This window comes from Haliaeetus leucocephalus, unplaced genomic scaffold (assembly GCF_000737465.1).
Source record: "Haliaeetus leucocephalus isolate CR32 unplaced genomic scaffold, Haliaeetus_leucocephalus-4.0 Scaffold1014, whole genome shotgun sequence".
Classification (NCBI taxonomy): Eukaryota; Metazoa; Chordata; class Aves; order Accipitriformes; family Accipitridae; genus Haliaeetus; species Haliaeetus leucocephalus.
Genome location: NW_010973450.1, coordinates 479,634 through 493,045, shown reverse-complemented (window position 1 = coordinate 493,045; position 13,412 = coordinate 479,634). Strand labels below are relative to the sequence as shown.

Here is a 13,412-nt window from a genome sequence, read left to right as displayed (position 1 = left end):
GTGATCAATAAGGAATCAAGGATAAAAAAAAAAAAGGAAGGTAGAGCCATCAACTGCCCAATTTGATGTGCACTAAAGGACAACAAATAAAAGATTGGATGTATTATTACCTAGAAGCCTTTCAAACCCAAGTTAGTTTTTAGTTATACGTCTTACTGATCACCAACAAAAGGCTGTGTTTAACTAGCTATGACCTGCAATAAAGATTGATTACAGTTGGTCTCCAAATTAAAACACCTGGCATGGTTTATTTAGGTTCTGAACCAGTGGTTTTGCAATCACTTGATCATAGCTTATCAGGAAACACCCAGTAATGTTTAGAGTATTTTGAGATTAAGTTTACACTAGTAACAGAATTCCTCCTCCGTTGCTCTTCTTTTAAAAGACATTTCACTTTTTTATTTCTATCACCTTCTATTTAAAGCAACTGCAACTTTGAATCAGCTTTACTTCATAAGACTTCATCTACAAAACAGAGTACCTGGAGTACAAAACTTTGCAGGAGAGAATTGAGAAAAACAAAGATGGGGGAAGGCAATGGGGAATTTTGGGGGGGGGGGGGAAATCTCAAGATTAAAGCTCTTAAGTTTTGTGTTTAATTACATACTCTGTTCATGTAGTTCCCTAAAGCCATTATACTTGAAACACATACCCTGAAAAAACAGCAAGAATTAGATGTTTGTTACGTTCAATTTTAGGTGCATTCTAGCTACAGATGACAGGAAAGGCTGACTGAATTGGCAGCCTGCACGACAGTTTTTGGGACAGCTGCCCTCAACCACCATGATAGACTTTAAAGGGGTTCACATGCTACTTCTAAAGGAAAATACTGTTAACAGTGGAGAGAAAGCATACTGCATGGATCTGATCTCCACTGGAAAAATCAAGAGATAGACAGATTTAAGTGCTAAAAATCACCAAGCTAGCACATGCTTAACAGCAGTTTTGTAACTGAATTAAGGAGGAAGATGAAAGAACACCCAGATGTACTACACAATCATTAGCAAGACAGTGCCAGCAGCACCAGCACTCAGTTTCAGCTGTTTTCAAACAAACTACACACTCCTTCCCAACACTTTCAGAAATGATGAAAATCACCTTCAGGTAACTTTACTGAGAGAACTAAAGCAGCACACATGACCTGGAATAAGACAGGAAAGTTTGACATCAGCAGATCCATTTCAGCTAGCTGCATCTCAGACTCCTGATGTTTGGATTTCAAGTATCAGAGGAGAAAGAACTGGACTTTGCTACCAGAGTTGCATCCTCCTTTCCATAGGAAAGATCAGAGCAGTAGCCCTTACTTCCTTTGCCTTGCTTTCAAAAGAAGATTTTGGAAAATAATCTTCTGCACTGACTAGAAGTCTCTAAGTAAAAGTGAAGGACAGATGACTGTCTCAAGTGCACAGGGTAAGAAAGTCCAGCAGAGGCATTTCACTGATCACTTGCTTGCTCTGTTGAGATGCTAGCATGAGCTTTCCCCTGTTCTGGGGGCTTGGCTCTCTTAAAAAAGACACTGGTAACATTTTTCATTCCCTATGAATGCTAGGGAAAAAAATAAAACCACATTTACAAAAACTGGGAATGAGAATGCAGCATGGAGAGAGCAGGTTACATCAACATTAATAATGGTCACACCAGAGGGATGTAGCGAATGATCTGAGTATTTAGTGAGCAACCATTGGAAGCTTCTCAAATGTTCCAGCCCACCCTGAACAAAGAGCAGTCACTGGTATCACCACATGCCCTCCCTCTCCTGAGGACAATCACCATTCTCCTCAGTTATAAAAGAGAGATGCCAACAACTTCTCGTCTAGTCCCAGCACTGAATAGTTGCAGAAAACACTTTTATATGTGACTCACCACTGCATTTTAAAACATACTCAAAGCCTTTAACAGTCTTGTACTAAATTAGAGCAGATGCACTATACCATTTCATCTCTTTACTGAACTGACAGACCTGAGGTGATACTGATTTGTGAGACAAAAGGTGATCTCACTTTTCTACACTTTATTATCTGATAAAATAGCAGCAAGTTTTCTCCTGCCTGCAAAGGATTTGACTATTGACTATGAAAATCAGGTCTGAAAAACCAAGAAGCATTTTGACACTGTTAAATTCAAACTCACTTAACAGGTTACAATAATTTAGTATCAACAAGTCTTCTGCAAATACAAAGTTTCTAGCTGTAAAATCAGGATAGTTTCTTCTACTATATACTCCAGAGAACAGCTAGTACAGAACACTTTAGCACAGGTGTTTCATAAAGATTTGCTTTACCAAAGCTAACGAGCCCAGATGTTTCAGGTGAAGCTGCACCTAGTTATTCACTTAAGTCTACCAAATTTTGCTACTAGTAATTCAAAGCCTGCTCTCATTAACATCACTTTGTAGTTTCTGCCTTTCAAGTCTCTGGTAGACACTAAATAAGTAGAGCATAGGAACATGAAAAATGAGACAACATTTCCCTTGATTTTATTATATTCTTTCAAAGTCCAAGTTTCTATAAAGAAAGATTTAAAGCTTAAGTACATTGGCGAAAAAAAATGACGCCAGTAGGACATCATGCTTCCGGTTCACAGAGCCTTGGATCAATAAAACAGTGGCACCTTGCCTAAGTAACAGCAGTCAGTAATAGTTTTATTAATTAAAATAAATTACCTGTGTTAGGTAATAATCATTCAGTATTTCTGAAGGAGCTTTGCTGAAGAGTTCGAATAGTAAATTCTGATATGACTATTTGATACTAATCATGGAAAGAACAATGCAAGTGCTCATCTTCTAAATATCTTCTTACTTCTTTCTGATTTCAACAGCTGCAACTCAAAACTCTAGGGTCCAAGTCTCTTGGGTCCTAGAAACTGGTCCCCAAACCTCAGAAGTCCTGTATAGTAGAAAATCCTGTAATCGTAACAGCTTTAAGGTCATTCAGGACTCGCTGATGATCTTTTCCATCCTCTACACCCCATCTTCCCACTTTCCAAAGCCAGACTCGGTACACTCTTAGTTCACTCCTGACTAGTACTTCTGTTTCACCCAGGTCACCAATGTTCTCATGCTCCTCCTCCCTGCAGACAGCTTCATCACAGATAGACTTATTAAAACACTGCGTGCTAATAAAGCAAGGCTGTTCTGCGAAGGCTGTCATGGCTGTCAGTCAGGCTGAATTACAGACTATGTAAGGAATAATCCGAGTGATTCTGTTCTCAAATCAAAACACATAACAAGTGTTAGATTTCTCATACTAATGACTTGTCTCCTCACTGGGTAAAGTTAACCTTCAGTTCTTGTAGGGAGGATAAAAGACAACGTAGTTGATGTAATGCACAGCTTAGCTTCAAGAAAAAAAACCACAGTAGTTCACTTCTTCAGAGCGAAACAACTATAGATTAGAAGTTGATAAACTTAATGGCAATGCAGAAAGTCTTTGCTTGACCCAGTCAAGGATTCACTGGATGAAAGGAGGTAGTAAAAAACAACATAAATTCTGTAAAAAGATCCACATTTGCTAATATTGCATTATACAAACAAATATCTGGAAGAGGTGTCAAAACTCTTAAAAATACTGACTCGACTGGTAAAGAAAAAGGCATTTATTAATATGTGTGAACATGTTATTGTAGAGTATTAGGCTCCTACTGCCTGCTCTGCCCACAAAGCTAAATTTCCTCAAACCTATTGATGAAAGGGAAAGCTGCTTGTGATTACTGGTGAAAGTAGCCTTACATAGTGGAACAGCTGGCTTGAGTATTCATCTTCAAAGAAAACAGCCCAAAAATGAGAAAATTTTTTTCCACTAAGTTGCAGTACAGCAGTTTCAGATATTTCAGTTATCTATAAATACAAGTGGTTCCTGTTTTTTTGGCAAAAAACTATGTCAATAATTAGGGGGAAAAAAACAAGTGGATAAAACAGATTTAAGCAGACTCCATCAAATCCTACCCAACCTCACTTATGTGACATTGGCCAATAAAGCCTCTATTAACAAACATTTTAAATTAAATACTTAGCTTTTTTAAAAGATATTAGAACCTAGACCATGAACGGCATAGTTTATTACAGAGTATATTATAAATGTATTTGTCTCCCTTTCTGCACCATTTACAAGTTCTTTACAACTCTTCAAGTTTCACACCAGGCTGCACTCAGCTGAAGTTCTCATTGAAGCACTGTCAGTATAAGAGCTTACCACTTGGCTTAAAGAAACAGTATTTTTAAAAAGGCATTTGTAGGGTGCGTCAAGGTCCTTGCACGCACCAAACAGTGTTCTACATAGGAGACATTCCCAGGAGTTGTCATCTACAACCCTACAAAAATAGCTGAGATAATTTGACAGAGAAGCAAGTACGGTTTTTTAACCCTCATTTTTGATCACCCCATCATCCTCCAATAAACCAGACAAGTTAAACTTGCTCTAGACGGACACAAAATCTTCAGAAACTTCACTGAAACCAGTATCTCATTTCTTATCCATTCTACACTTCTCCATTGCCACCTCACATACATACCACACTCATCCCCTCCCAGAAATAAAAGTCAGGACTGTGTCACTGCTGCAAAGCAGGTGAATGATATCCTGGGCTGCATTTTAGGCAAAGCATTGCCAGCAGGTCGAGGGAGGTTATCCTTCCCCTCTGCTCAGCACTGGTGAGGCCGCACCTGGACCGCTGTGTCCAGTGCTGGCCTCCCCAGTACAAGAGAGACATGGGCATACCGGAGGGAGTCAACAAAGGGCCACAAGGATGATGAAGGGACAAGAAAGCCTCTCTCCTATGAGGAGAGGCTGAGAGAGCTGGGGCTGTTCAGCCTGGGGAAGAAAAGGCTCAGGGGGATCTCATCAATGGATATAAACACCTGCCAGGAGGGTGCAAAGAACACAGAGCCAGGCTCTTCCCAGTGGTGCCCAGCGACAGGACCAGAGGCGATGGGCACACGCTGGCACACAGGAGGTTCCCTCTGAACATCAGGAAACACTTTTTCACTGTGAGGGGGACCGAGCCCTGGCACAGGCTGCCCGGGGAGGTGGTGGACTCTCCATCCTTGGAGGTATTCAAAAGCCACCTGGACATGGTCCTGGGCAACCAGCTCTGGGTGACCCTGCTTGAACTGGGGGGGTTGGACCCGATGACCTCCAGAGATCCCTTCCAGCCTCAACCAGTCTGCGATTCTGAGACTGGGTCTGCTATTGACATAGATCCCTATTTCAGTTTGTAATCTTTAATGAGTACTAGACAAACATGCCAGTTGTCATTCTGATAGCTGACACCTCTCTATAGTACTAATTAATATTTCTGCCTTCTCTCTGCACTGTTAAAAGCATTCAAGCAAGCTGTCATGATAGAAATGCATTACTCATAGGTTCGAAAGGAAAATAGATATATACAAAAAAACTCTTGAAATAATTTCATTTTGTAAGACAAAAAAAAATTGAGAAGCATCCAGCTGTCCTTCGTGTGGCTAACTCACCTGCCCTGCATGAGTAAAAATAGATTACCTCATAATGCAAAGAATTTACTAACACTCAATACACATTTGTATTTCAAAAGCATGAAGTTTAAAGACAGAGGAACTTTCAAGAAGAGGAATGAAGATACAACCTTACACTGCACTTTAAGTGACCTTTTATGTCTGGAGAACCTTCTCAGAAGACAGTAGCTTTAGCAGTTACTATAAATACTTCTATCTTTACACTTTGTCAAATGTAGGAATAAAACCAGACACCTGTGGCTGACAATCTAGATTTATCTACCAGAACTAAACCAGTTGTACTTTCGCAGGAGGAGTCTCTCAGAAGTTTCTTATGGAATCTTTGCTGACACAAAGAGAGCACAAACAAGGTTTGCATCTTCCATGAGCAACAGAAGCTGCTAATCACCAGCTTTAAAACTGAAAAATTAATATATAGCTTCAACATGCAACAGGCCAATACTCAAATACCCAGTACAATAACAGGGAACAATTCCTTTTTACTATAGTGTCACCTGAAGTCATAAAAGATAATCAGTACCTCCTGTAAAAATGCAAAACCTGAGAGAAATTTCAGCTCTTCAGTAGTTTGACAGCAGTTTGGTAGTCCTGCCTGCTCAAAAACCCTAAATACTTGAATATTCAGCTTTTAACAAGAAGCTTAAAAAAACTTCCATGAAACATATGCTGTTATTTCTACCATACAAGACAGCATTCAGAAATAAGCTGACTATGGAACACTTGCACTCTTCTGTAGGGGAGCAGAAAAAAATTAACCCACAGCAGCTGAGCAGAATACTTAGGAGCACAAGATACAGAGAACCATTTATGCCAGAGCTGGTACACCACAGCCTTTAAAACAAATTGAACTGTTTCAATTTGTGAATTTCTTTCACATATCTTCCCCCTTTCCTCCTTTTAATAACTATCTCATCTGAAACACTTATAGCTCATAAATTTTTAAGAATGTATTGACTCCTCCTTAATGAAGGCATTTGAATGTTTAAACTGGGAAACAGTGCTCTCAAATGAGCAACCAAATTCTTCTGGTTAGATATCCTGTAACACTCAAAAACTGAATGCATAGCAGGATAGGTTTTCCATAATCTAGGAACTGGTGTGGTGCTGGCGTTACCTTATGTAATTTTTGTTATAGAAAGTACAGCAAAAAGTGAACACAACTAACTGGAGTTTTGTTTGCATTAACCATCATTTGATATCACCAACTGTAATGTTCACCTCAGAAGTCCCATCTCAACTGTTTTTACCAAATGCTGTAGTTTTGGCCATCGAACTGAAGGCACTCGTGACTCTGGAGCATGTCTGTCCCTGTTTCATTCTCACCTGCTTCTACAAACACTCGTAAACACAATCCTTCAGGAGGAGAGCTGAAAAGATTCGAGTCTGCAGCTGCAGTAGAACTCAAATCTCTAGTAAGTTTATGAGCAAAGTGAAGAAAGGGACAGTATTCAATAATAATGCAATTCAAGTATTGCTTACTGGTACATATTTGCAGAATACTTTCTTTTTTCTTTAGGAGTACAATAAAATATGCATCTAGGGCAATACATAAGGAAACCCTTATCAAAGTTGCATTAATGCCCATGCCCAGTTTTGTCCTTATATTATGAACATGGTCTCAAGAGCTCAGTTTTATCAACAGTTAGTACACTACACAAATACATGATTTAGCTGAGCTGAGAGATATATGCTGTGAAGAGGTCTGCACAATCAGGTTTTCAACAGTTTAGTTGCCGTCGTTGACAGTTCACAATTGCAGCCATTCATTAGCGTTCCTGGAATACAGCCTGAACAGTCCAAGCTGGTCAGCTATCTCTGGAAAATGATCTATACTCTGCTCCTTTTCCAACATGCCTGGTAATATTTTGCCCCAAAAGTCTGCCAAACATGTAGGAGGTTTGAACAAGCTTTCTCAGTAATATTCTTTTAACAGAGGCAACATATTTCTTTCCCCCCCAAGAGCCAAAATAAAGTTAAGACAGCTGGAATATTATGCTTGTCAACTACAAATTTGTGTATACATGGGCATAAAGGTGAGTAGAGAAACTGACATACACTGATCCTGAAATCCTCTCAGGTACTCTAACTGCCCTCCATCCAAAACAATTAGTACTGCTACTGAAGTCCAGCAAAAGAGTAGTCAGGGCAATTTTGAGATCTAGCTCTACTTGTGTTTTTATAGTATTTGTCAGACTCCAAATTCGAAGTGGATTGCAATGTTCACATCTGCCTCAATAAGAGTACTATTTTCTCCATCCTTGAATACCATTGCAGTTTATTCTACTTATAGCCACATTTAGAGAGGAAAAGAACACTACATTATGCCGTAGAACTTTCATAACTTCCACAGAACATATTTCTCTTTAAGAGCTTAGCAAATTAGACACATCAAATGAAAAAAAAAAAAAAGCTTTGCTTTTTAAAGGTGTGACATGCCAAAGGCTTTTTTTTTTTTTTTTTAAATTCTTTTGGACCACCTACCTCCCCTCTCTTCCCCCTCAGATAAGATTTCTTCATTAATTTATTCTTCCATTATTCATCAGGTCAATGCAAGAAAGCACAGCTTTATCTAGACTACTGTAAAAGTGTATTGGACTATCAGGACAGGAAATTAAAGGTTTTCAGACAAGGTCTTGCAAAAAAGTCAGTTCTACATCTATAGATACATAAGTTCTATATATCTGTCTATATATCAGGCTATACAACCTTACACCTCCACCTCTATCTTAGACATAGTTTGATTTAAAATGGCAGATCATAAGATAGGAATAATACAAAGAACTTTCTTCAGAAAGATGGGAACTGACCAGCTTTTTGCATCAGACCTCTCTGTCTCATACTTAGTGTATTTCTCACATTCTGTTTTCAAAGAATTCCCATCCTAAACTATTTTACCTTTAAAACAGTTCCTCTTCATATTCAGAATGGTGAATGACTTAATAGATAGATCCAGGACATTTAGAGCTATACGGTATTTCTTGACAAATCACTATTTTAGAAGATGACTATAGGAGAATGATCTACACAAGTTTGTCAAGCTTCAAGTATGTACAAATACTTAAATATAATTGAAGGTGTCAGAAGAAATGTAGATACCTGCCTGCACATTGACCCTCCCCCTTCCTATGTTACATATTAATATAAAAGAGAAAAATGCTTTCCACAAATTTCTAGCTCTTATGATCACAAAGTAAACTCTCTAAACAAAACCAAGCATTAACTTCCTGAACCTGCAGGCAGCCTGAAACAGTGACTCATGAAGTGTGAACTCCCTTTGTGCCCTATTAGTTTTATCAGAGGGTCAACCCTCAGCCTACTAATGACACTTGAAGGTCTTCATTAACTATTTCACCAGTGATTTCAGTAGATAAAGCAGCTGGGCATAAGCCCATGGGACAGTGGCACAACTTAAATAGCTGGAAAGAAGAAAAAAGCAGGAGCAAGAAGAGAACAGCAGACAAGAAGGAGACAGTTTTATAATAAAGCCTCCTCAGTGAGTAAAGCAAACAAAAATAAAGTGGTAAAACAGCTTTAACAAGCTGCTAGGTTTTTTATTTTCTCCTTTCTCTGTCTGAAACCAGTGGAAGGCAGGCTACTGTTTGAGCGGAGCAAAGAATAAACTTAGATCTACTAGCTCAGTATGCATCTCCTACTTTGTATGAAGTCTAGGCCTGTTCAAAGTAAGCTTTTATTGCTTCTCAGTATCACTACTAAAGAAAGCTATTCCAAGCCAGGAGAGACTCTCATGTACCATATAGCTCCTTGCTTAGTGTACCACTTCAGCAAAGGACAAGGTTTTATCATCCAGTGCAGAAACGGACATCCGAGAAGTACACATTTCTCTTCAGACAATCACAAGTTAGTTTCTCTACTGAACATCATAATGTGGCACATCAAAAAGAGCACTTGGCATTTAGAGTCCATTCCTATTTCTTACTCGTAGTTCTCATAGTCAAGTTTCTGAAAAAGTTTCTTTAGAAACAAACACGCGAAGCAATGCTGCAAGGTGGGTCAAGTTCAAAGACAAAACTACAAAAATAACTTTAAAAAAAAAATCACTGTTCAGGGTAAGAGTACCAAGAACTGCCTCACTAGTGTGCAACGCAAAATTAGCAGCCTACAGCTTTGAATAAGAAGGACAAGTTTTTCCTTATCATTATATAAAGTGATTAATCCGTTACAGATAATCATGTCTGTTACTACAATTTATATAAATACGAAGTATTAGAAGCTATGCAAAACGAAAGCAAAACACATTCCTTTCTGTCTCCTTAATCATCAGAATGATTAAAAACGAGACAAATCATCTTCTGATAATATAATGAGCTATGAAAAAAAACCTACCAGCTTGAAATCTAACCTTATTTGCACAAAGAAGAGTTTGTCAGCTGGGTCAGCAAGCCTCTTAAGGTAGGTTAGAAACTGCTAGAAACTTTTAACTGTTTAACTTTTTCTTTTAAGTCCTTTACTGCTTTAATCAGAACTAGCACAATTCTCCAAAACACAGCTTTTGCTTGCATAAAGGCATTAGCAGAGTTACTATCTCAAACACAGCTCCTGTGAGCACTAGGCCTGCATTACTGCAGCTTTAACTCTCCAAACACTAATTTATCTTTGAGGTACCTTCTCTATCCACTACACCCTAACCCCACACATGCAGCTGCTTTACTAAAAGGCACTCCAAGCAACACCAACTGTGGTATCTTAAAGTCTGATACTCTCCCAAGGTGAGGGAAGTCTTACAGGATAATTCAGCACATCAGACCTTCTGTCCTAATGGTGTTACTCTGATTTTTAAAAATACAAATACATATAACCCCCATGTATTTCATTCCTCCAAAGTGCAGTAATCCCAACAGTAAACATTAATTACATTAATTCAATTCTCAAACACTGCTCTCCCTGAAAGTCTTCTTTCAAAAAAGTCAATTAAGAACAGTTTTGGTCATCGCGCTACCCTTCAGAGCAGTCTGACAAGTCTCTGGGAACAGAAGTCACATACATGCTTCCTCTCTCAGGTCCTCTGATGAGTCTGCTCATACTACACACCTTTGTTACAACTAGTAGCTCCAAATTACTCTCCTATAAAGAAAACTCACTGTAAGGTTGTACTTTCCACTGTGTCCACATCTTTGCCCAAGTAAGTGGTGTCCATTTTTTTCCAATGCAAAGGACCATTACCTGTAGAGCTTTCACTGTGTGAGGGCATAAAAATTCATATCCAGATGCAAGTACTTTCTTTACTAACTAATACTATCAAGTGCAAACATAACACAGATTCTTAATTTTTATCCTGCTGTTATAAGCCTTGAAGTTTTCCAAGATACCTCACCTGATGGCCCTGAGATAGCACTACACTTCTATTTTTAACAACACCGCAATATAGTGGTGTTGATAAATCCATTTTAAGCTGGCTGTCATTTGAGTGCTTTACAATGCGTTCGGGGGAGAGAACAGACTTCCTCGCATACTGAGCAACTGGGTGCAGAAGGACAGTTTTCAGTCTTTAATTTGCAAGAAGTCACATTATTTGTGCATTAAGCAGCTTTCAGGCTACTTTCTGACTCGTTTTGTAAGAAAACTAATCACACTGACAGCCTAAGAACAAGTACAGTTCACTACTTGCCTAAACACTTTGCTATGTTTTTTACCCTTAAAAAAAACCCAAACCCCTAACCCAGGTAATTTCAGTATGACTTTCTGAAAATATGAACTTACAAAAACCAGCTGACAATAACGTGAAAGTTGATTTTTTTCCCTTTAAAAAAGGTATTTTTATGGCATTATAAAATAATTCATACCTGTCTTCATCACCATCAACAGGAATAGATATGCCAAACACAGAGCTGGCAAGACTGTTCATAGGAGTACTCGCAGGTAACTGAAGAGGATTTGCTAGAGTGTCTGGAATGGGAGGCTTCACAAGAGGTTTATTTTCAGCTATAAGAGAAAGTGGTGGCTGAGGTAGGGGTTCCGATTTTCTTCTCGTATCATCAATCTGGCCTACTAAGGATTGAGCTTGAGTCTGAAACTGTCCGAGGTTTGACTGTGGCAGATTTGCAGGTACATTAGGTGAGCCTTGCATTAACGAGTGTCCGACATGCTGTGGCTGGACAACGCCGGTACTTCTGCTGACAGAAGTGTGGCTAGTCAGCTGGGACTGGACTAGCGTAACAGGGACATTTGGCATAGTAACAGAAGTGGTGGTAGACACACTAGGCACACTTGTACCGGGCACAACCGCAGGCACGTTCTGAACTCCAGAGACCACAGCATGGGGAGCACCAGGCATTCCGGACACTTGACTGCTTCCACCCATTTGATGCTGAGTCACAGATTTCTGTTGCACAACCCCTGTATGTCCAATGCCTTGCTGCACCACACCTCCTGGTTGCGGAACGGCAGTCTGACTAGCTTGTGTCTGGCCACTCTGCATTAATCCTGATCCCTGTCCGACTGCTTCGCCAGGCTGCGCTGACACCCCCATCACTGGCGCTCCCACAGGTGAGGGATTTTGGCCTGTCACCTGGCCCACAGGAAGGCTGGAAGCCACAGTACTTGGAACAGAGCCCGCAGTAGCCTGTTGAATAGCTCCTTGAGACTGCATAATTGTCATGTGCTGCATGTATTCGGTCTGACCAGAAGGTTGCGTCGGCAGTAGATGCACTGGTGGAATCTGGGACTGAGAATAAGCAAATTGTTGAGGCTGAGTCACTGGTATGTTTGCCTGCTGCACCTGCTGCTGTGCCACAGGAATGCTTGGCTGCCCTATTGTCACATTTGGAGGTGCCATGCCTTTCCCGTTGGGTCCAGCCTGCGCAACACCCTGCGTATTTACCTGTGGCTGCGATTGCTGTGGCACCATCATTTGCTGATTTGCTACCGAAGCCCCAGAAAACATAGGCTGAGCAGTACTTTGAGGCATGGCCCCACCTATGGGTTGCTGCGGCTGCTGTTGTTGCCCAATGACAAAATTAGGTTGCTGTAGAGAGGACTGGTTCATTTTCTCTGTCTGGAACAGCTGTGACACAGCAGTCAGGGAACTGTCAGCTATAGAATCAGGGCCATGGGCCGATGCTGGCACAGCCGAGACCACGACGGAACCTCCTGTGGCACCGAGGCCGCTGTCCCTCTCTTGAGCAGCCTGCTCGAAGGTGCTGCTGTGCCTAATGCAATCTCCAGTCCTGCCCAGGACACCACCACCATCCGAGTCCCGGTCATAATACTCCATACACGTCCATCGTCCTCGCCTGTAGGGCTCCCCTGTACCATGGTCCAGCTTGATCACCCTGAAGCGCGAGCTGCACGCAGCAGCCACTGTCTGAGACATCGTCCCAGGAGCAGCAGATGCAGCAGGCCCTGTGGAGGGCAAGGGGGTCTGAGCACTGCTGCCTCCTGCCACGGCAGTGCCAGGGGCAGCAGCAGGCAGGGGCACAGCGGAGCTCTTGGGCACGGCCCCCCCATTAGGGGCCGCAGCTGGCAGAGCCGCAGCTACCCCACCAGCAGCCACAGCCAGCTGCCCGTCCAAAAGGAGGTTGGGAGAGACGCTGCCAGGAGTTTCGGCCTCGCCCACGTTGTTGAGGGTCTCCTCAGAGGAGCTCCGCTCGCACACGTCCTCGGGGCCGTAGTCGGTGGCTCGGGAAACATCAAAGATTTCAGAAGACACGTCCTCGGTGCGGGACTCATCAGGGTCGTCCAGGCTCTCGGTGTCCTCGGTGATGCTGCTGGCCACCTGAGCCGTGGTCACGCTGGTGATCTGGAAGCAGCTCTTCTTCTTGGCCGGCATCTTGGACATGTTGCCTCCGCGGGGAGGGGCTCCGCCGGCCGGGGCGAGGCGAGCGCGGTGCCGGGGCGGGCTGTCACGGCGTGCCGGCCGGGCCCCCGGCGCTACCGCACATCCTCCGGCTGCTTCCTGCGGCGGGCG

General features: G+C 41.7%; 1 protein-coding gene across 4 annotated transcripts in view; it reads right to left on the bottom strand.

Annotated features, from left to right (window-relative positions):
* TSC22D2 (TSC22 domain family, member 2) overlaps positions 1 to 13,376 on the bottom strand; it is a 30,960-nt gene extending 17,584 nt beyond the window's left edge. For all 4 annotated transcript variants that reach the window (XR_775459.1, XR_775460.1, XM_010584894.1 and 1 more), the window contains exon 1: positions 11,290 to 13,376. Coding sequence is in view for 2 of the 4 variants with exons in the window: in XM_010584894.1 (XP_010583196.1) it covers positions 11,290 to 13,283 (1,994 nt within the window). In the remaining 2 variants the exon portion in view is untranslated. The remainder of the gene's footprint in view (positions 1 to 11,289) is intronic.
* Positions 13,377 to 13,412: the final 36 nt, after the last annotated feature.